At 42.1% G+C, this 23,611-nt stretch overlaps 1 protein-coding gene across 1 annotated transcript; it reads left to right on the forward strand.

Annotated features, from left to right (window-relative positions):
- Positions 1 to 3,125: 3,125 nt before the first annotated feature.
- Positions 3,126 to 11,186, forward strand: LOC136620209 (speedy protein 1-A-like). The gene is made up of 5 exons (XM_066594915.1): positions 3,126 to 3,271; positions 9,303 to 9,365; positions 9,802 to 9,950; positions 10,926 to 10,984; positions 11,100 to 11,186. The coding sequence occupies exons 1-5, from the start codon at positions 3,126 to 3,128 to the stop codon at positions 11,184 to 11,186; spliced, it is 504 nt and encodes a 167-aa protein (XP_066451012.1).
- The last annotated feature ends 12,425 nt before the right edge of the window (positions 11,187 to 23,611 follow it).

Below are 23,611 nucleotides of genomic sequence, written 5' to 3' on the forward strand. Positions count from 1 at the left end.
GAGGTACACCCTTTATTTGTCATACCCACGCATCTCCAAGGCTGGGTGGAGGTACTACGAATCGTTAATCTCTGTTCACACACATGCATCTTTAAGTCTGGAAGAGCCGTATGGAGGTACTGCAAGTTGATAATCTCTGAAGTCTGTTCATTTACCTGCACTGTGAAGTCTTTGATTGAACTGCCTTGTATTGTGTTACTTTATATTCAAGTAAAGCTTTTACCAGGCTCTGATCATTCCCGGAGACCCGTGGTCCTCAAGAACGTCTGTGGCTGCATTTCTTATCCCCTTAGTCATACCGGCATATGCAGGAACTGTGGCGTCACGCGTGACAAGTGTTTTCCCTGTTCTTCAGTTTATTGGGCATTCCCTATCTTAGGGGTGTCTGAGGTGGACTGCAATGCTACTCTGGCCTTGGTTGTGTGTGTCCCTCCGGGATGGAGCATGGTAAGTGCCACCGTGACAAGTCAGCACTCTACTCTCCCAGCTCCACACGTATGTGAGGTGTCCGGGGTCTCCTTATGGGACACTGCACATGTGTCGTGCTATGGGGCAGGGGAGGAAGAGGGACGGTTGTGAGTGTCCATATTGGACCATCTTTTCCATTCCGCACAACCATATTTGTGATCTTCTTTCAGCAAATTTCAGAAGCACAGCAAACATTCTGAGCATCGTTTCTCAACTGTGACCCAGTAATAATGAATGGCCCTAGCATGTGCTGCAGAGATGTAGAGATGCTCGATGCACTGACGAACAAAGAGACCATGGATGCTGTACTCTGAGTATGCTTCGCGTCCAATGATGAATACGCCTACAATCATATTCAGTCAACTCAGTAGAGTAAAACAAATATGAAAATATTTTACTCCAGTTCTCAGATGTAAGGTCAGAACAGACTAAAGCAAAAAATAAAAAATAAGACCCAGTCTGTAGGCCAGCCTGCACATAACTGCAAATCCAATAGACAGCAGGCAGATAGTTCTTGTGGCATCTCCCACCCTGCCACTGCTGAATAGTGTCCTTCGCAGACTCCTACTGTGATGTCCACATTATGTGTATCTTGTCCAAGGGCTGCTCAAGCCCTGGACTCTATGAAGTTTGTGGATCCCTCACCAGTCTAAAGGTTTTAGGGATCCACCGCATAGACACAGTGCCAGAGCCAAGCTTTCTTCATATATCCGATAACAGTAACATAGTATGTTAGGCTGAAAAAAGACATATATCCATCTAGTTCATCCTATTACCCCCCAATGTTGATCCAGAGAAAAGCTAAAAACCCCAAAGAGGTGGAAAACAATTTTTCCCACTTAAGGGAAAAAATTCCTTCCCGACTTCAAGTCTGGCCATTGGAATAATCCCTGGATCACCGAACCTTCTAAAGTAATCAGTGATATAACATGTAATATTGTAATGCTAAAGAAAGGCATCTGTAAGGGTCTGGTGCGGGTTCAGAGCCTCTCTTTTGTAACTCGAGGAAACAGATAGCATAGTTAAAGGAAAGCCAGAGGTCGGTAACGTTAACATCTGTTGCAGTACAAAGGAGTAGGCACATAGCGTAGTTGGAGGAAAGCAAGAGGTCGGTAACGAGTAATGTCAATTCGCAGTATGGAGGAGCAGGCAGGAGGTGATGCTTGACTATTGTCTGGGAGCGCAATAATCAGGAAAAGAGTGAGGTACAAGGCCAGGTTTATATAGGAAGTCCAATCAAGGGAGCAGGACGGGAAGGCAGGAACTGGATCAACAAGAGCAAGGACTAGACTACGATTTAGCAGCAGAGCTGTCCAGCAACCTGAAAAGCTCCACGGGTAGAGTTGCTACCTGGAGCACAGGAGTTCCCAGGATCGAGTCCTGACAACGTCCAGGCCACTCTTGAAATTTTTACCGAGTTCGCCATCCCCATGTTCTCAGGCAGAGAGTACCCTAGTCTCACTGCTTTTACAGTAATCCGCCTGTCGGCGTAGAAACCTTCTTCCCTCTAGACGCAGAGGATGCCCGCTTGTTATTGTCACAGTCCTGGGTATAAATAGATGATAGGAGAGATCTCTGTATTGTCCTCTGATATACTTATACATATTTATTTGATAACCTTTAAGACATCTTTTTCTAAACTAAATAACCCCAATTTTGATAATCTTTCTGGACTTTGTAGTCTGCCCATTACATTTAATTCTTTATTTGCCTGCCTTGAACGCATTCAAGCTTTGATATGTCCTTCTTGAGTATCGGTGCCCAAACTGTATACAATATTCCATGTGTGGTTTGACCAGTGAATTGTTAACAGGAAGAACAATGCTCTTGTCATGTGCCATTAGACCTCTTTTGATGCACCCCATGATCCTATTTGTCTGTGCAGCAGCTGCCTGACACTGGTTGCTCCAGTTAAGTTTACAGTTAACTAAAATCCCCTTTTCCATGTCAATTTTACCCAGTGGTTTCCCATTTAGTGTGCAATGGTGACTTGTATTTCCTCTGCCCATGTGCATAACCTTACATATATCAGTGTTAAACCTCATTTGTCACTCTCCTGTCCTTACTTTACATAGTTTTGTATCATCTGCAAATATTGATATTTTATTGCACAATCCTTCTACCAGGTGATTAATAAATCTATTAAAAAGAATAGGGTCCAATACTGACTCCTATGGTACCCTACTAGTAATGGTGACCCCTCCAATATTGTCCCTGTAGTAACCCACTAGTAACAGTGACCCAATCAGAGTATATGCCATTTAAATCCCCCTTTGCTTTCAATCACTGACTAGTTACTTACCCACTTACACACAATCTTGCCCAGACTAAGCATTATCATTTTATATAACAAACTTTTATGCGGCACAGTATTAAATGCTTTACAAAGGTCCACATATACAGGATCCAATGACTCTCCCTGGTCCAATCTAGAATTTACCTCCTCGTAGAAGCTGATCATGCTGGCTTGACAGGAGTGATCCCTTATAAACCCAGGCTAATATGGAGTAATATAGCTATTTTCATTGAGGTACTCTGGGATAGCATTTCTTAGAAACCCCTCAAACATGTTACCCACAAGAGAAGTTAGACTTACTGACCTATAGTTTCCAGATTCACTTTTTTGCCCCTTTTTGAATATTGGCACCACATGGGTTATGTGCCAATCCAGTGGAATTGAAGAACTAAGTTCTTCAGAGCTGAGCATTATACCAAGTGTTGTTGAGGGCGATACTGTGAACAAAAAGCTGACTGTTAAAAGTATTCCTGAGGGCTGCCATGAGTGCTTATTACCAAAAGCCTTGTAATGACTGTGGTATACAGAGAGAGAGAAAGGACTATGTCGGCAGCTGAGAGTGCTTCCGGGTATTTATAGTGTGCTGAAATGCAGTCAGAGATGTGCTAAGCCCTTGTATGTGGTATGTATGGTATGCTGAGAGTGCATAGCTAACGAGATTCCACACCACATGCGCAGAAGGAGGCTGGATGTAGAATCCCAGCAGCAACTAGCCCGAACAGGACTTTCCAGGCATTGAAAGGGTCTATTCAGAGTGACTTGCAAAAAGCTTTTCACCTCTCTCAGCACTTCCATGCCTGCTTTAGGGCTCAGTCACACGGGCGTTTTGATGGGCGTTTTTCCGCACATAAAAAAGATCGCACTAGAAAGAACCAATGCTTTTCAATGGCAGCGGTCACGTGCAAATTTTACATGCGGAAAAACTCCTGCGGCGAAAATTAAAGGACGTTCGCAAAACGCAGGTAACTGCAGCAGCTGGTGGTTTTTGTATGTGAAACCCCTGGATGCTGTCGATTCCAGGGGCTTCAACTAGCGCTTAATGGGACAGGCGGCAGCAGCCGCAAAACTCAGAAGGACGGCTCTTCTTATGTCATCAACAAACCTGAAGATAGCAACAGGCTTTTGTCCTCCTGGGGTATACATCTTACAGATCAACATAATCAATAATCCACCCTGCAATCCAGAAGACCCATCAAAACATCTCAAGAATGGTCTCAGAAAACCTCTGTCACTGAGGTTTGATATTGCACTCCCTCTGAGGAGAATATTCCATCCAGACGAACTTTCTCCCCCCAAGAAAAAGCAGGTTTACTTTGTTTTCCCGCTATTTTTCAATCACTCAATACGAAAGGGCCTAATGTCTTATTTAAAAGCTCTGTTGTATGGAAGGTGGCTTTAGCTAACAGGACTGATATCTTCTGCATCAAAGAAACACATTTTTCCTAATTAGCATCCCCTAAATTCTCACACAAAAATATCCAAAGATCTATAAAGCATGTTCTGATAAAAAGAAAACAGGGGTTCTGATAGCTGACCATGAAAGTGTCAATTTCATTCTTACTGAATAGGTAATTAATCCAAGGGGTAGATTTATTATTCTGATTGGTTCCGTAAACAAAGGCCCCTTTACTACCGCTAACGTTTAGGCCCAGAACTCTTTTTGACTCCAGTTTTTAAACAAATTATGAAGATCTGTAAACTTCACTCAGGCAAACTTATTATATGTGGAGATGTCAACGTTGTCCCTAAGAAAGATTTAGACTCAACAGGTCATAGAGTTAGGACATCTCCATATTTATCTCCCTGGCTTCATAGAGAGGCCCTACATAATTCTTCTGCCTAAATGCTTCTTTCAGAGAATATACTCGGATGGATGTTTTATTTGACTCTGTACAAATCTTCCTTTTGGCTGACAGAGGGACTCTCCCTATGATTACTTCCTGTAAATTGGCACCTCTACCTGGTCTGATCATTTCCATATTTCATTAACCATTTCATTAGATGCTCTACTAAATAATATTAGGTCTTGAAGAAATAATGTCCTACTTATGAAAATCCTGCAGTATAATAACTTTAGAACATAGAAACTGAAAGATTATTTCCTGTTTAATGATCTGCCTGAGACTGAGTTGTTTTAGATTTGGAAAGCTCACAAGGCTTTCGTACGTGGCATTTTGATCAAAATTTGTTCACAACACAAGAAACTAAAATAAGCCTGTATTTCCAGCCTCCTTGTACAAATGAATAAAATTGAACATGAATTGCAGATCCTTCTCTTCAATTCGGGCCACAATCAACTTAAAAGACTACGTAACCTATTTAGAAAGCTACTTTTAAAAGACTATGAAAAAGGTTTAAAATTCTTTTGGGTCTCGCTCTATTTATTCATCTTATAATCAAAATTAATGGAGACTCCAGTCAAACATAGGCAACGTAATGCAAAAATTCCATATCTTTATACAGGTGGGAGCTGAGACGATTTGAAGATAATTAGTTCTTAGAAACAGCTCAAAACTCCAGGTTCAAATGGGTTCTTTGACGAGTACTACAAACTATTACATTCTATCCTTTCTGTGTATCTAGCTAAAACTCTTAACAAAGCAGTTGTTAGTGGGCGTCTACAGGAAGAAATGCTCCTTGCAACCATAATTACAATCCCTAAACTGGGTAAACCATTAGGCCTCCTTCACACGGACGACAAAGTCACGCAATTCTGTAGCGTTGCTACAATGCTACAAATTGGGTTCCTTCACACATGCGATGTTTTGTAGCATGCAACAACCCGACACAAAAACCTCATGGGCTTGGCAATATGCCCACGACTCGTGAAGTTTTGTAACCCATGTTTCCCTATGAAGCCTTCCTCCCTGTTGCATTGCATCGCACGAAAATGCGGTTTTCGTGCGATGCGATGCAACTTTGACAGTAGCAAATGCTACTATCAAAGCTATAATCTAAGCTCCAACTGCAGAAAAAGAAAAAAAAATACACATACATCACCTTAGACGCGCTGTCAGCCTGGCCGCCTCTTCTCCCCGGGTCTGGCACTGATGTTCTTCTCTCAAAATTACCTGCCTCCTGGAAGCGCTGGCTGTAATTGGCTGACGCTCGATTAATAGCTGTGATTGGTTCAATCACTGCCATTCATCAAGCACTGGCTGTGAAAGACGTCCCGGCTGTGAGGTGACTGATAGCAGCGTCTGTCCCCCCTCTCAAAGATGACTCCGTGAAGGATGATGGAGGTTATTTCCTTTTGGCATCCCTTCCTCCTCTCCTCTCCTCTCCTCCCGCAGCAGCTACACACTGCCGGACAGCCGCGTGATTAGCCACCAGCCAGCAATGCACTGGGCCCCCTCACCGCAGGGGTCGGGTCACAATCGTGACCCCTAGCGGTATGCCAATGGTGTATGGTAAATGAAGGGAACATTAGATGCAATTGGGTGAGCTTCCCTGCAGTTTAATTTTAGTAGGCAAGAGCTGCTGCACCAGCCAATGCTGCCTCCCTGAAGAGTAGTCCAAGGCATTTGCAGCCCTGAAGCAGCTGGCGGAGTGGCTTCCAGGAGCTTTGCAGCCAGGGCCGCACCAGTACACCTATGACAAGAGGGTAGCTAATGCTTTGATGACCTGCATAGGTCAAGTCACAGCACGCTCGGAGTGTCAGCAGCGGAGCGGGAAGCTAATAATGCTGCAGGGACCTACATACCATACGTCAGGTAACAGTGTATCCACCTTCAAAGTTCATTGAAGGACCGGAGCAAACGGCGGTGGGGAGATTCTCAGCGGCAGAGCTACGACCATACACGACCAAATAGAGGAATGTGTGACAGGATGAGAGATTATGGTACAACCGTGGAAAAACCTACAGCGGGTCTGGAGCGCAAATAACAGGCTGCCGGTAGGACACTCACAGCGGGGACAGAGGCTAAGTAGCCAGTCGGCCGGGGTTACACAATTACTGCGGCCCTAGGAGTGCAGATGGGAGGGCGCCTAAGAGCGTACAGCAACCAATCCTCAGTTGTGGGCGGGACCTGGCCTTCCCCTACAACTGTAGTCGACCAACCCATGTCTCCACCCATTTTTCTTGTTGAGAAAAGATGCACCAGTACCGGCTCAGATACAGTGGCTAAGTTCAAGTATATCTCTAAATAACGGAGTCACCAAATAAGTCAGACACCAGCTCTGTACAGTGACAGTGATGACAGTGCAGTTATCTCCAGTGATCATAGGCGATGTCTCCTCAGATTGGAGTAATCAATTTTTTCTTTTTCTTCTCTATCCCTGCCAAGACCACCATGAAGACGCCTTTCAGCCATGATTCATCTTTGCACACTTTCCCAGTCACAATTTTCACTCTTACGACCACTATAGCTCTTCTAGTAATCAATGCAGAAATCCAGGTAACTCCAAAGGGTTCACAAACTTTTTCTTGCATCTGTATTTTATACTTGGTCCATATCTTGTTTTTTTTCTGAGATTTCAAAATTAAATTTTACTTGCAAAATTAAGGGCATGCAGCAACTCAAAGATAAAACAATACATTCTAAAAAATGCTTCAAATGGAAATGGAGCCACTGGGCTTCCATATGACAATATGAATGACCATCAGTGAGCAGGTCACTCAACTATCACTAACCACTAGGAAATGGGCCACTGAACATGTCACTGACCACCAGAGATCACTAACCCCACCAGCCATACCCACTGACAACATGCTGAATATTTCCACCCCAAACTACCAGACTTTAGTTCACAGATATCTTGAGGGAACCTTCACTGTGTCGGCTATAACATAGACGAAAATCCTAAGGCTTTATTATGGCTAATTGTATGACAGTGTGGCCGGCCCCTTACTGACATGTGAAAGTGGTATTCGAGGAAGGCCTCTTTTACATGTTTGATAATTGCTCAGTGTAAATGCATGCACTGATTCAACGACAAAAGAGAATTTGTTTGCTTCTTGTTTGTCGCTGAGTTTCTACATACAGAACACTGAAGGATGGATCGGCCCGTGTAAACCGGCAGGCATTCACTGTTTATTGTAAATGGAGGTGGCCGGCTCCATCTGGCTTCAGTGAGCCATGCTCGTTCCTGTGTAAAAGCATAGCATAGATATCGCTGGCACGACCTGTTGGGCTTCTACACTTTACAGGTCGGCCCAATTAAGACGTCCCTAAGTGCTCTACAATTGTTTTGTAGGGGCTGTACAGGTTTTAGAAAAACACAGTTGTTCTTTGTCCGTGGCCTGTGCCTGTTACTGCTGCTCAAATCCATTGAAATGAAGGCCGAGCTGCCATACTACACCGATCTATAGAGAGTCTATGTGTGGCACTGTTTTCTGATTACTGTACAACCTTCTTAAAATATTTTCCTAAATATTCTATTATATTTAATACCCTAATATATTTTCTCAAAGCACCCTGACTGTAAGTACCACAAAGCCCCAAGGTCCTTAGAAGTAACTGCATGGAGGGACAGATGTTATATGAGAAAGTGAACCTGCCATGTCAGAACCATCCCTTTAATACTGCTGGCCTGGCACCATCCATGGACACTTAGTGACAAATATGGACCATCCAAAAAACAAATTTGTGACCATGTAAGGTGAGATGATAAGAGTGCAGCTTCCCTTTACATCCCCTGTGGTCTGAGCCATCATGGTACATGCCACCAGCAGCAGCCAATAGAATCGCAGGATTTGGATTCAAACCGCAAAGGAAAACGTCAGTTGGTGCCAGTCAGCGATTGCTCTTTATAGAGAATAGACCGGCTCCCTTTACTCTCACAGCGATTTGCAAACTTCTATTTCGATTGAGACGCGGATTATCATCAACAAGAAGGAGGATTTATCACCACCAAGAAGGAGGATTTATCATCACCAAGAAGGAGGATTTATAGCCAACCGACAGCCAAGAAAGGTAAGAGGCCGAAATGTGACCAATGTTATTACTGCTTTATGTATTTGTAGTAGTGAGAGTTTGTCCACCTGTGTTAGTGGGAAACTGTAAATGATCCATATAATTACCCAGAAGATGGGGAAACTATAATGTATAAATAGGGGCAGTTTTAGGTGATTATGAATAATAATAGAGATTTGGGGCTGAATGATAAATATGAAGATATTTAGGTAATAATTAATAAATATGGAGGTTTTTATATAGTTCTGAATCAATCTGAAGATATTTGGGTGACTGTATGAATATAGCTGTGAAGTTTATTATGGTGGTCAGTTATTATACAGGGAGGGACAGGAGATATACTAATGCAATGACAGGGCCTATAGGGACCCACACTTTAGTTATGGTGGACATGTAGGGGCAGATTTAGGAAACTGTCTAAAAGAAAGACTGTCTAAGTTGCCGATAGCAACCAATCACAGAGCAGCTTTCATTATGTATTCTGCTCTGGTAAGCTGAAAGCTGATCTTTGGTTGGTTGCTAGGGGCAACTAAGACAGTTTTTCTTCAGTTTCATAAATCTGCCCTTTTATCTCTGAATAGTTGGTGTTAACATAATAATTTATGTCCATTTCTGCTGTTAAGGATTATGGACGCCATCATCAAGTTCCTGCGATACCTGTTAGGGAGAGACGACGTGGGATCCAGGTAAGCTATGAAGTTTATTATAGTGTCAGGGCAGTAGGCAGCAGAGGTCCAGTGCCTAGGGCGGCCAGTTACTAGGGGGGTGGGGGGTTCTAAGAGCAGAAATATGTATTCATGTGTTTTTCATTTTTTCCCCCACTCCCTCCCTCTGAAGTGTTTGTCCTTACAGAATATTCCCTTTCCTCTTCCCCCGGTAAGGATTAGGGACGCCATACAAGAGTCAGCATGATAGAATAGACACTAATTCATCGGTATTCAGTTTTAGTCCCGTAATGATCCCCATGTAGTGAAATGTATAATACATTTAGTGTAAGTTACCCGGCAGAGGAATGGGGATTCAGTATCATATAGTGTCAGCCTCTAGTATGATAAATGTATATAAATCTTCAGGAGGAGCCGCAGCCCTACATCTTCATGCTAATATTTCCTCCTCTTTCAGCTTCCCAGGAAGAGGAGAAGACAGCGGCCAGACGAGGAAGAGAGAGCGCAGTCCATGCGACGAAGAGGTCCAAGAGCGCCCGCAGAAGAGGAGGAAGGAGGACCGTTCCCTACAGCAGGAGGAGATGGCCGTATTCTTCAGAGTGCTTGGTAAAACACATTACTCCTTCCAATGCTTCTAGTGTTGGACAAGGTCTACAGAACACCATCATATACAGTAGTGCCTTGACATACCGGTTTAAACCGTTCCATGACGGAGCTCTTAAGCCAAAAAACTCGTATGTCAAAGCACTTTTCCCCATTGAAAGGAATTGAAACGCCATTAATGTGTTCTGCATTAATGGTGTTTCAATTCATTTCAATTGGGAAAGTAACTACAAGTTAAAAAAAAAAAATCAATACTCACCTACCGCCGGTGTTCCGCGATGTTCTGCGGCGCTGCTGGCGGCTGTCGCGTCCCCCTCTATGCTGACAAAGCATTGCTTTCTGGATTTGGAGCTTGAATGTCCCACCTCCAGCAAGCTAATGCTCTGCTTGGTTAATTTAGCGCCGCAGCGGCCAATGAAAGCCGGCGCTGGGTTAATCAATCACAGCCATTGAATGACATCATTGAATGGCTGTGATTGGTTAACCCAGCGCTGGCTTTCATTGGCTGATGCGGCGCTGAGTTAACCAATCGGAGCATTAGCTCGCTGGAGGCGGAGCATTCAAGCCCCGTATCCAGAAAGCAATGTTCTGTTGGCATGGAAGAGCACGAGACAGCCTGCAGCAGCGCCGCAGACCATTGCACGGACTGAGACACCGGCAATAGGTGAACATTAGTCCCCATGCTGAGCCTTAACTTGCGAATTTTTTGACTTGCAAGCAGGCTTGTAACCCGAGTTTTCGCTCTTAAATCAGAGCAAACATTTAGGAGAGAGCCTGCTCGCAAGTAAAAAAACTCGCAAGCTGAGGCACTCGCATCCCGAGGTACCACTGTATAGATATATTATAGAGACAGACATAAACTGAACGGACCCCATTACACTCAATGAGGTCCATTTGTTGGTTCTTTCATAAAATGGATCTGTTCAGCCAGTGGAATTCCATTTTCCCATAATATTGATATTTGCCCTGTTTTCCTAGAGGATAGCAACATCCGGACATTTCTTGCCATAGACAGCTGCATGAGGATTTCTGACAAGGTAATGGGAGTGTGTGTATGTTTGTTTTCTGCATTTATGGAGGTAGACAGGATGCAGAAAGGCTCTTCAATAGGAAAAACAGGTGGCACTAAAACTGCCCTTCTCATCCCACTAGTATCTCCTGGCGATGGTCTTCATTTACTTCATCAGAGCCGGACTGCAGACAGAGGAATATCATAAGAACTTCTTTCCAGCTCTGTGAGTTTCTTTTATAACAGTTATATATTATATACATGCTGGTGAAAAGATCTAAAATGAATACTGAAATAAGTAGCAGTTCGTCATTTTGTTTAACTTTTTTTCTACTAGATTTTTGGCCAACCAGATGGAAGAGGAAGTCGGCTTTCGTCGAGAGATCTACCAATGGGCCTCGGGATACACCTGGATGGAGAAGAGACAACAAATCCTGCACGAACGCAACCTGTTGCTCCGCCGGATTGGATTCAGAGCTTTGGTGGACCGGGACACCTGTGAGCAGGTTAGTACAAATGATACAAAGCACTTCAGTCTGTGATGAAGGGTCTGCGGTGATAATAATGTTATCCATGTATTGTTTGATTCTAGGTCATGGCAGTAGAGCCTCTACACTGGGCATGGAGAAGAGAGAGGCCCGTCCATCACAGCCGCGCTTTTCCCATGTTCAGGAGGAATGTTCAGCAGATCACCACCTACGGCCCATGGAGCAGCCTTCCACCATGCATGCTTTGTAGGACCATGCATCTCCATCCATGCAAGAGGTAAGTGTGAAGATCAACAATAAAGGAAGAGGAATGACCACTACGAATCAGCAACAAGATCCACAAGGTATGACAGATGAAGACCATCTGTATGCTTTGCACAATCTTGAGGCTCAGTTACTGCAAAAATGGAATGACATGTTGAAGGATACCATACAAAACTTGTATGCCTCCATGCCCGCCCATATCACTTCTTGTATCCAAGCTAGAGGGGGTACAACGGGGGACTAGAGCCTCTATGCCTGCCCTTATCACATCTTGTATCCGAACGAGAGGTGGTACAAAAGGGTACTAGGGCCTCCATGCCCAGCAATATCACATCTTGTATCCAAGCTAGAGGTGGTACAAAAGGGTACTAGAGCCTCCATGCCCTCCCGTATTACATCTTGTATCCAAGCATGAGACGGTACAACAGGGTACTAGAGCCTCCATGCCCACCCATATCACATCTTGTATCCAAGCTAGTGGTGGTACAACAGGGTACTAGAACCTCCATGACCCTCTATCACATCTTGTATCCAAGCCAGAGGAGGTACAACAGGGTACTAGAACCTCCATGCCCTCCTGTATCACATCTTGTATGCAAGCATGAGACGGTACAACAGGGTACTAGAGCCTCCATGCCACCCATATCACATCTTGTATCCAAGCTAGAGGCTTATAAACCAATAATAGGGGAGCTTTTGTTTCTTATATTGCTGAGGAAAAAAGCAAGCTGAGCTGTGATTGGTAGCTATGGGCAACAGAGACATATTTTCTTCTAGATAGCTTTTATAACAGGGTGGTGCTGAGCTATTTTACAGTGATCCACTCTGTCTTTACATGCACAGGACAAGCCATATTTGTATATGTAAACTACAAAAACACAGCTCCTTTGTTGTAAGGATATAACACTCACACAGCTCTGCTACATCCAGCATGGAGAGTCCTGCAGATAGGGATCAACTCCGGGTCATGTGACCTCTGACTGCTCCCACAGCCATCACAGGTCCTGGAAGCTGCTGTGGGCTCTGCAGGTAGGAATCTGTGTGTCCCCTCTTAACCCTTCACTACCTGTGCAAGACTTCCCGGCTCTGAGGTGACTGATAGCAGCTGCTGACTCCGGGGAGGATGATGGGGGTTATCTTCTGTCAGCATCCCTTCTTCCTCTCCTCCCCTCCCGCTACACACTGCTGGCTGGCTGCAGCAGAGGGGGGGGGGGGGCTCTATTATTTCATAGGGGAGTTCTATTACTGCTCAGGGGGGCTCTTTTGCTACAAAGGGGTACATGGGGCTCTATTGCTACACAGGGGCACAGAGGGCTCTATTACTATACAGGGGGACTTTACTACTTCAAAAGGGGCGTTGGGGGCTTTATTACTAACATGGTTGCAAACAAGTAGCTGTGGGAAGAGGGGCCAAAGCTAAACTCTTGCACCTGGGCCCATGAGCCTATAGCTGCTCCCATGGGAATGGGCTAGGATTAGAGATGAGCGAACGTGCTGGTTTAGGACAATTACTCGATCGAGCATCGTTTTTTTCGAGTAACTACCTACTCGGGTGAAAAGATTTGGGGGGAGGCGGGGGGTAGCAGGGGGGGAACAGGGGTGAGCTCTTTCTCGATCTCTCCCCCCCCCCCCCCCCGCAACCCCCGGCTCCTCCCAAATCTTTTCAACCGATTAGGCAGTTACTCGAAAAAAGCGATGCTCGATTGAGCAATTGCTCTAAACGAGCGTGCTCACTCATCTCTAGCTAGGATTCCTTTGGAACGCTGTCAGAAGCTGGTGTCTGGCTATGCATCGCATTTGTAGCAGATCCTAACAGCAAAAGTGTTCTCTAAGTGCTAAAGACACTTGTCATGAAGGGGGTAGAATAATCCGGAGACTGCAGTAGTAATTTAGTGGCATTTTGTGTTGAATTTGGAGAAACTACTTGTAGTTTTGTTGAGCTATCAGTATATCCTGGGAAAGCATACCCAGAGCATGTGTGTGCACTTATGGCTGTAGGGAGTGTATAGCCGGACATTAAAGCTGTACATGAATGTGGTTTGTATGACTGCATTTGTGTGTGTACATCATGGCCGTACACAACTGTGAACATTTCTAACATCCTGATGAATCAGCAAACAGTTTAGTTAAAGCTGAGGAAACGCGTTGATGATAGAAAGTAGCAAACAGTACTATACAAGGACAGAAAAGAGCAAGTCAGCATTCTGCAAAGATATCATAGTGATCAGCAGCACCACGAGTATAAAGTGCAATAAGAGGATTATTATCTGTTAGTCCATCCTGGGACCCGTAGTCCCCCTATGGTGGGATTAGGATAGATGTACAAGGACAGTCAGGTATTCTCTAGTGTAACAATAGCACTACCATTAGTGTAAGAGTGCTTAATAGAGATGAGCGAACGTACTCGGTAAGGGCGATTTCGCAATCGAGCACCGCGATTTTCGAATACTTCACTACTCGGGTGAAAAGTACTCGGGTGCGCTGTGGTGCGGGGGGTTGCAGAGGGGAGCGGGGGTAGCAGCGGGGAACAGGGGGGAGCCCTCTCTCTCTCCCTCCCCCCCCCTAATCCCCTCTGCAACCCCCCGCTCACCCACAGCGCACCTGAGTACTTTTCACCCGATTAGTGAAGTACTCGAAAATCGCGGTGCTCGATTGCGAAATCGCCCTTACCGAGTACGTTCGCTCATCTCTAGTGCTTAACAATTCATGTCAATCTATCCTGGGACATGTGGTTCGTCTATGGTTATAATAGGACAGACTTATAAAGGACAGGCAGGAATCCAAAAATAACTAGCAATTGACTGGCTGAAGTGAAGCTTGCAATAATCCAATTCTCAACTTCAGCAGCGTTGGCTAAATTAATAATTGTAGCCTTATGTCTCTATTGGTAACTAAAGATAACATACAAGTTTGACATATAAGGCCAGAGAAGTCACCCTAGCCAGTCTGGAGTGTCTATGTAACGATATCCAATCTGTCCGGAATTGATGTTCTGTTCGGCCACATTATCCAATTGAGTATCCACTGTCTCAATAAGGATAGATCTTGTTAGGACACTATCCACTTATTACCGTACCTAATAGAGAACCAGGTGGGAGGTACATCTTTGGGTGACCAGGAATCGGGTGTCATACAGCCTTATGTCACTTGTACCACCACAATATTAGCAGTTTTCTGCAATATGTGGTAAACACTAGTATGGTATCTGTAAGATATTAATCTGGGATAAGATAAACCAGATGTTTGTGTATATTTTGTCTGTGTTTAAACTAGTAGGTCCAACTATTTAAAAAAAATATTATTAAAAGTTATATTTTAGATTATTATTTCTGGTAGGTTCTCTACAGTGATTTGTTCATACAGAAGAACCGATCTGTCTCTGTGATTGAGTAATTTGTAATGGGGCTCAATGCCAGGAAAGCACCAGAGGTAAGTGAAGATGTGTAGTCTTACCTGATGAGGACAGCTCTGCACCCTAGGGTACCAGCTGCCTCACCTATGGTTTAGGGATTAATTCTGGTTTATTAACTCCTATGCCCGATGGCATCGCTGGATTAGGGGAGAGCTGCAGGAGTTATGGAGGTCCTCACAAGGGAGATACCCCCTGTATATAAATGAAAAAGAATAAACTTAGTTATAAAAGGTTGTCCCATCTTAATTCATTATATGCCATGTGGTGCTGTGTTCTGACACAACTGCATTTTTTTTATTCCTAAGGATTTGCTAGAGAACATTGCCATCTAGTGACGAAAAGAATAACTGCAGATTCTATAAAACTGGAAAGATTTAATTTAGTTCTGTGTTTTAGGCTTTATTCACACAAACAGGGGCATAACTATAGTGGGTACAGGGGATGCGGTCGCACCCGGGCCCAGGAGCTTTAGGGGGCCCATAAGGCCTCTCTTCTCCATATAGGGAGCCCAGTAGTATGAATAAAGCATTATACTTTGGGGCCCTGTTACAGGTTTTGCATTGGGGCCCAGGAGCTTCAAGTAACGCCTCTACACACAAACATATATTGTCCGCTGTTTTCACGACCGGCCAATATACGATACAATCTGATGCATTTGATGCCAGACAGGCAATCTATCAAGCCATTCAACATGGGAATTGAACGGACCCCATAGTCTCATCGTGGGAAACCATATGGGACCCCTGAAGATCGATCGGGCATTCGAATGCTGCTGTCAGAATTGACAGCGGCATTTAAAGAGTTAACAGTCGCACTCAGTATGAGTGCTGATTGCAGCTGCTACCAGCGGGTGTCGAATGCAAAAAGCAGCAGGCATCTGCATTGTATGGAGCATTATCATTCCCCTCCATATAAACCCCAAATTCACAGGACATAACGTTTTCACGACTGAACGATATACGATACCATCTGATGCATTGGATTCCAATGCATCAGATCAGACAGGCGATTTTCCGCCACGTAAAAGCGTGTGGATGGCCAAAATAGTGCACTTCAGCTGGGCGCCTTTACACCAGCCAGAAAAGGTAGTTCTGGATAGTTCTTCAAAAAAAAAAAAAAAATATATATATATATATATATTACTAGCTGATATACCCGGCTTCGCCCGAGTTAATTTGGTACTGGTGTTCATCTGGTGTTCACACGGAAAATCTTATGAAGTCGTGCTTACTTTAGAGATACCGGAAAAATATATGTTCACCAGGTTGCATAATTCTCTGCGTTACCCAGGAAACACCACATGGAGGTAACCATGTGACGTTTACTTTATATAAAATGACATCAGGAAGTGAGAGAATTAGATTACGTACATAAAATTTGGACACTAATTCTTTTGCGCATAGAATTGAATAATCAAGTTGAGACCCATTAACTTTTCCTATTTATGACATAATCAATGCTCGTGCCAAATTTCCCGTTTCTATGACAGCGGAAAGTGAAAAAATTACATTCCGCACGTAAAATTTGGATGCTAATTCTTTTGCGCTAGAATTGAATAATCGAGTTGGGACCTATGAACTTTTCCTATTTATGACATAATCAATGCTCATGCCAAATTTCACGTTTCTATGACACCGGAAAGTGAGAAAATTAGATTCCGTACGTAAAATTTTGGACGCTAGGTCTTTTGTGCATAGAATTGAATAATCGAGTTGGGACACATTAACTTTTCCTATTTATGACATAATCAATGCCTGTGCCAAATTTCATGTTTCTATTACATTGGGAAGTGAGAGATTTAGATTATGTACGTAAAAGTTGATCGCTAATTCTTTTGCGCATAGAATTGAATAATGGAGTTGGGACCCATTAGCATTTCCTATTTATGACATAATCAATGCTCGTGCCAAATTTCCTGTTTCCATGACATCGGGAAGTGAGAAAATTAGATTCCGTACGTAAAATTTGGACGCTAATTCTTTTGCGCATAGAATTGAATAATGGAGTTGGGACCCATTAGCGTTTCCTATTTATGACATAATCAATGCTCCTGCCAAATTTCCCGTTTCTATAACACCGGAAAGTGAAAAAATTTCATTCCGCACGTAAAATTTCGACGAGAATTCTTTTGCGCTAGAATTAAATAATCGAGTTGGGACCCATTAGCTTTTCCTCTTTAAGACATAATCAATGCTCCTGCCAAATTTCACGTTTCTATGACACCGGAAAGTGAGAAAATTAGATTCCGTATGTAAAATTTTGACGCTAATTCTTTTGCGCTTACAATTGAATAATCGAGTTGGGACCCATTAGCTTTTCCTATTTATGACATAATCAATGCTCGTGCCAAATCTCCCGTTACTATGACACCGGAAAGTGAAAAAATTAGATTCCGTACGTAAAATTTGGACGCTAAATATTTTGGGCATAGAATTGAATAATGGAGTTGGGACCCATTAGCGTTTCCTATTTATGACATAATCAATGCTCGTGCCAAATTTCCCATTTCTATGACACCGGAAAGTGAAAAAATTACATTCCGCACGTAAAATTTCGACGCCAATTCTTTTGCGCTAGAATTAAATAATCGAGTTGGGACCCATTAGCTTTTCCTATTTATGACATGATCAATGCTCGTGCCAAATTTCCTGTTTCTATGACATCGGGAAGTGAGAAAATTAGATTCCGTACGTAAAATTTGGACGCTAATTCTTTTGCGCATAGAATTGAATAATGGAGTTGGGACCCATTAGCGTTTCCTATTTATGACATAATCAGTGCTCGTGCCAAATTTCAGGTTTCTATGACACCGGAAAGGGAGATAATTATATTCCGCACGTAAAATTTGGACGCTAATTCTTTTGCGCATAGAATTGAATAATCAAGTTGGGACCCATTAACTTTTCCTATTTATGACATAATCAATGCTCCTGCCAAATTTCGAGTTTCTATAACACCGGGAAGTGAGAGAATTAGATTCCGTACGTAAAATTTGGACGCCAATTCTTTTGCGCATAAAATTGAATAATCGTGTTGGGACCCAATAACTTTTCCCATTTATGACATAATCAATGCTCGGGCCAAATTTTAAGTTTCTATGATATTGGAAAGTGACAGATTTAGATTACGTACGTAAAATTTCGACACCAATTCTTTTGTGCTAGAATTGAATAATTGAGTTGGGACCCAATTACTTTTCCTATTTTGGAGATAATCTATGCGTTTGCCAAATTTCATGTTTCTACGACATCGGGAAGTTGAAGAACTTTTGGCGAGTCAGTGAGTCAGTCAGTGAGTCAGTGAGGGCTTTCGTCTTTATATATATATAGACTAGCTGACATACCCGGCTTCGCCCGAGTTAATTTGGTACTGGTGTTTATCTGGTGTTCACACGGAAAATCTTATGAAGTCGTGGTTACTTTAGAGATACTGAGGAAAAACATATGTTCACCATTTTGCATAGTTCTCTGCGTTACCCAGGAAACACCACGTGGAGGCAACCATGCAACGTTTCCTTCATATAAAATGACATCAGGAAGTGAGAGAATTAGATTACGTACATAAAATTTGGACACTAATTCTTTTGCGCTTAGAATTGAATAATCGAGTTGGGACCCATTAACTTTTCATATTTATGACACAATCAATGCTTGTGCCAAATTTCATGTTTCTATGACATTGGGAAGTGAGAGATTTAGATTATGTACGTAAAATTTGGACGCTAATTCTTTTGCGCATAGAATTGAATAATGGAGTTGGGACCCATTAGCTTTCCCTATTCATGACATAATCAATGCTCGTGCCAAATGTCCCATTTCTATGACACCGGAAAGTGAGAAAATTACATTCCGCACGTAAAATTTGGACGCTAATTCTTTTGCGCATAGAATTCAATAATCGAGTTGGGACCCATTAGCTTTTCCTATTTATGACATAATCAATGCTCGTGCCAAATTTCCCGTTTCTATGACACCGGAAAGTGAGAAAATTAGATTCCGCACGTAAAATTTGGATGCTAATTTTTTTGCGCATAGAATTGAATAATGGAGTTGGGACCCATTACCTTTTACTATTTATGACATAATCAATGCTCATGCCAAATTTCTTGTTTCTATGACACCAGAAAGTGAGAAAATTACATTCCGCACGTAAAATTTGGACGCTAATTCTTTTGCGCATAGAATTCAATAATCGAGTTGGGACCCATTAGCTTTTCCTATTTATGACATAATCAATGCTCGTGCCAAATTTCCCGTTTCTATGACACCGGAAAGTGAGAAAATTAGATTCCGTACGTAAAATTTGGACGCTAATTCTTTTGCGCATAGAATTGAATAATGGAGTTGGGACCCATTAGCTTTTCCTATTTATGACATAATCGATGCTCGTGCCAAATTTCCTGTTTCTATGACACTGGAAAGTGAAGAAATTACATTCCGCACGTAAAATTTCGACGCCAATTCTTTTGCGCTAGAATTGAATAATGGAGTTGGGACCCATTAGCTTTTCCTACTTATGACATAATCAATGCTCGTGCCAAATTTCACGTTTCTATGACACCGGAAAGTGAGAAAATTACATTCCGCACGTAAAATTTCGACGCCAATTCTTTTGCGCTAGAATTGAATAATCGAGTTGGGACCCATTAGCTTTTCCTATCTATGACATAATCAATGCTCGTGCCAAATTTCCCGTTTCTATGACACCGGAAAGTGAGAAAATTAGATTCCGTACGTAAAATTTGGACGCTAATTCTTTTGCGCATAGAATTGAATAATGGAGTTGGGACCCATTAGCTTTTACTATTTATGACATAATCGATGCTCGTGCCAAATTTCCTGTTTCTATGACACTGGAAAGTGAAGAAATTACATTCCGCACGTAAAATTTCGACGCCAATTCTTTTGCGCTAGAATTGAATAATCAAGTTGGGACCTATTAACTTTTCCTATTTATGACATAATCAATGCTCGTGCCAAATTTCATGTTTCTATGACATCAGAAAGTGAGAAAATTAGATTCCATACGTAAAATTTGGACGCTAATTCTTTTGCGCATAGAATTGAATAATCGAGTTGGGACCTATTAGCTTTTCCTTTTTATGACATAATCAATGCTCCTGCCAAATTTCCCGTTTCTATGACATTGGGAAGTGAGAGATTTAGATTATGTACGTAAGCTTTTGACGCCAATTCTTTTGCGCATAGAATTGAATAATCGAGTTGGGACCCAATTTCTTTTCCTATTTTGGAGATAATCTATGCTTACACCAAATTTCATGTTTCTACGACATTGGGAAGTTGGAGAACTTTCAGCGAGTCAGTCAGTCAGTGAGTCAGTCAGTCAGTGAGTCAGTGAGGGCTTTCAGCTTTATATATATAGACTAGCTGATATACCCGGCTTCGCCCGAGTTAATTTGGTACTGGTGTTTATCTGGTGTTCACACGGAAAATCTTATGAAGTCGTGGTTACTTTAGAGATACTGAGGAAAAACATATGTTCACCATTTTGCATAGTTCTCTGCGTTACCCAGGAAACACCACGTGGAGGCAACCATGCAACGTTTCCTTCATATAAAATGACATCAGGAAGTGAGAGAATTAGATTACGTACATAAAATTTGGACACTAATTCTTTTGCGCTTAGAATTGAATAATCGAGTTGGGACCCATTAACTTTTCATATTTATGACACAATCAATGCTTGTGCCAAATTTCATGTTTCTATGACATTGGGAAGTGAGAGATTTAGATTATGTACGTAAAATTTGGACGCTAATTCTTTTGCGCATAAAATTGAATAATGAGTTGGGACCTATTAGCTTTCCCTATTCATGACATAATCAATGCTCGTGCCAAATTTCCCGTTTCTATGACACCGGAAAGTGAGAAAATTACATTCCGCACGTAAAATTTGGACGCTAATTCTTTTGCGCATAGAATTCAATAATCGAGTTGGGACCCATTAGCTTTTCCTATTTATGACATAATCAATGCTCGTGCCAAATTTCCCGTTTCTATGACACCGGAAAGTGAGAAAATTAGATTCCGCACGTAAAATTTGGACGCTAATTTTTTTGCGCATAGAATTGAATAATGGAGTTGGGACCCATTAGCTTTTACTATTTATGACATAATCAATGCTCGTGCCAAATTTCCTGTTTCTATGACACCGGAAAGTGAAAAAATTACATTCCGCACGTAAAATTTCAACGCCAATTCTTTTGCGCTAGAATTGAATAATGGAGTTGGGACCCATTAGCTTTTCCTACTTATGACATAATCAATGCTCGTGCCAAATTTCACGTTTCTATGACACCGGAAAGTGAGAAAATTACATTCCGCACGTAAAATTTCGACACCAATTCTTTTGCGCTAGAATTGAATAATCGAGTTGGGACCCATTAGCTTTTCCTATCTATGACATAATCAATGCTCGTGCCAAATTTCCCGTTTCTATGACACCGGAAAGTGAGAAAATTAGATTCCGTACGTAAAATTTGGACGCTAATTCTTTTGCGCATAGAATTGAATAATGGAGTTGGGACCCATTAGCTTTCCCTATTTATGACATAATCAATGCTCAGGCCAAATTTCCCGTTTCTATGACACCGGAAAGTGAGAAAATTACATTCTGCATGTAAAATTTGGACGCTAATTCTTTTGCGCATAGAATTGAATAATTGAGTTGGGACCCATTAGCTTTTCCTATTTATGACATAATCAATGCTCGTGCCAAATTTCCCGTTTCTATGACACCGGAATGTGAGAAAATTAGATTCCGTACGTAAAATTTGGATGCTAATTCTTTTGCGCATAGAATTGAATAATGGAGTTGGGACCCATTAGCTTTTACTATTTATGACATAATCAATGCTTGTGCCAAATTTCCTGTTTCTATGATACTGGAAAATGAAGAAATGACATTCCGCACGTAAAATTTCGACGCCAATTCTTTTGCGCTAGAATTGAATAATGGAGTTGGGATCTATTAACTTTTCCTATTTATGACATAACCAATGCTCGTGCCAAATTTCCCGTTTCTATGACACCGGAAAGTGGGAAAATTACATTCCGCACATAAAATTTGGACGCTAAATCTTTTGCGCATAGAATTGAATAATCGAGTTGGGACCCATTAGCTTTTACTATTTATGACATAATCAATGCTCGTGCCAAATTTCCCGTTTCTATGACACCGGAAAGTGAGAAAATTACATTCCGCACGTAAAATTTCGACGCCAATTCTTTTGCGCTAGAATTGAATAATCGAGTTGGGACCCATTAGCTTTTCCTATTTATGACATAATCAATGCTCGTGCCAAATTTCCCGTTTCTATGACACCGGAAAGTGGGAAAATTACATTCCGCACGTAAAATTTGGACGCTAAATCTTTTGCGCATAGAATTGAATAATCGAGTTGGGACCTATTAGCTTTTACTATTTATGACGTAATCAATGCTCGTGCCAAATTTCCTGTTTCTATGACACCGGAAAGTGAAGAAATTACATTCCGCACGTAAAATTTGGACGCTAATTCTTTTGCGCATAGAATTGAATAATCGAGTTGGGACCCATTAGCTTTTCCTATTTATGACATAATCAATGCTCGTGCCAAATTTCACGTTTCTATGACACCGGAAAGTGAGAAAATTACATTCCGCACATAAAATTTGGACGCTAATTCTTTTGCGCATAGAATTGAATTATCGAGTTGGGACCCATTAGCTTTTCCTATTTATGACATAATCAATGCTCGTGCCAAATTTCCCGTTTCTATGACATTGGGAAGTGAGTGATTTAGATTATGTACGTTAAATTTCAATGCCAATTCTTTTGCGCTAGAATTGAATAATCGAGTTGGGACCCAATTTCTTTTCCTATTTTGGAGATAATCTATGCTTGCGCCAAATTTCATGTTTCTACGACATCGGGAAGTTGGAGAACTTTTGGCGAGTCAGTCAGTCAGTCAGTGAGTCAGTGAGGGCTTTCGTCTTTATATATATATATATATATATATATATATATATATATATATATATATATATATATATATATATATATATATAAAGGGTGGAGCGCGGTAATTTGCTAATTTGGGAGTGAAATAAAAAAATAATGAACTTGTAAAAACGTTATTTTATATTTTATTTACATTGAACAGTAGTGGAATTTCAAGACGTTCTCTCCACCGGATTCTTCATAGTGAACTGAATTTTCACCCGTATAAAATGTGCGTGGTCCAACAATTGTCAGCACGGGATTATGTTACACGACGAACATCTTGTGAAGACATTAGAGATGAGCGAACGTACTCGTCCGAGCTTGATATTCGTGCGAATATTAGGGTGTTCGGGATGCTCGTTACTCGTAACGAGTACCACGCGGTGTTCCGGTTACTTTCAGTTTCCTCTCTGAGACGTTAGCGCGCTTTTCTGGCCAATTGAAAGACAGGGAAGGCATTACAACTTCCCCCTGTGACGTTCAAGCC

This window comes from Eleutherodactylus coqui, chromosome 3, assembly GCF_035609145.1.
Source record: "Eleutherodactylus coqui strain aEleCoq1 chromosome 3, aEleCoq1.hap1, whole genome shotgun sequence".
NCBI classification, from domain to species: Eukaryota; Metazoa; Chordata; class Amphibia; order Anura; family Eleutherodactylidae; genus Eleutherodactylus; species Eleutherodactylus coqui.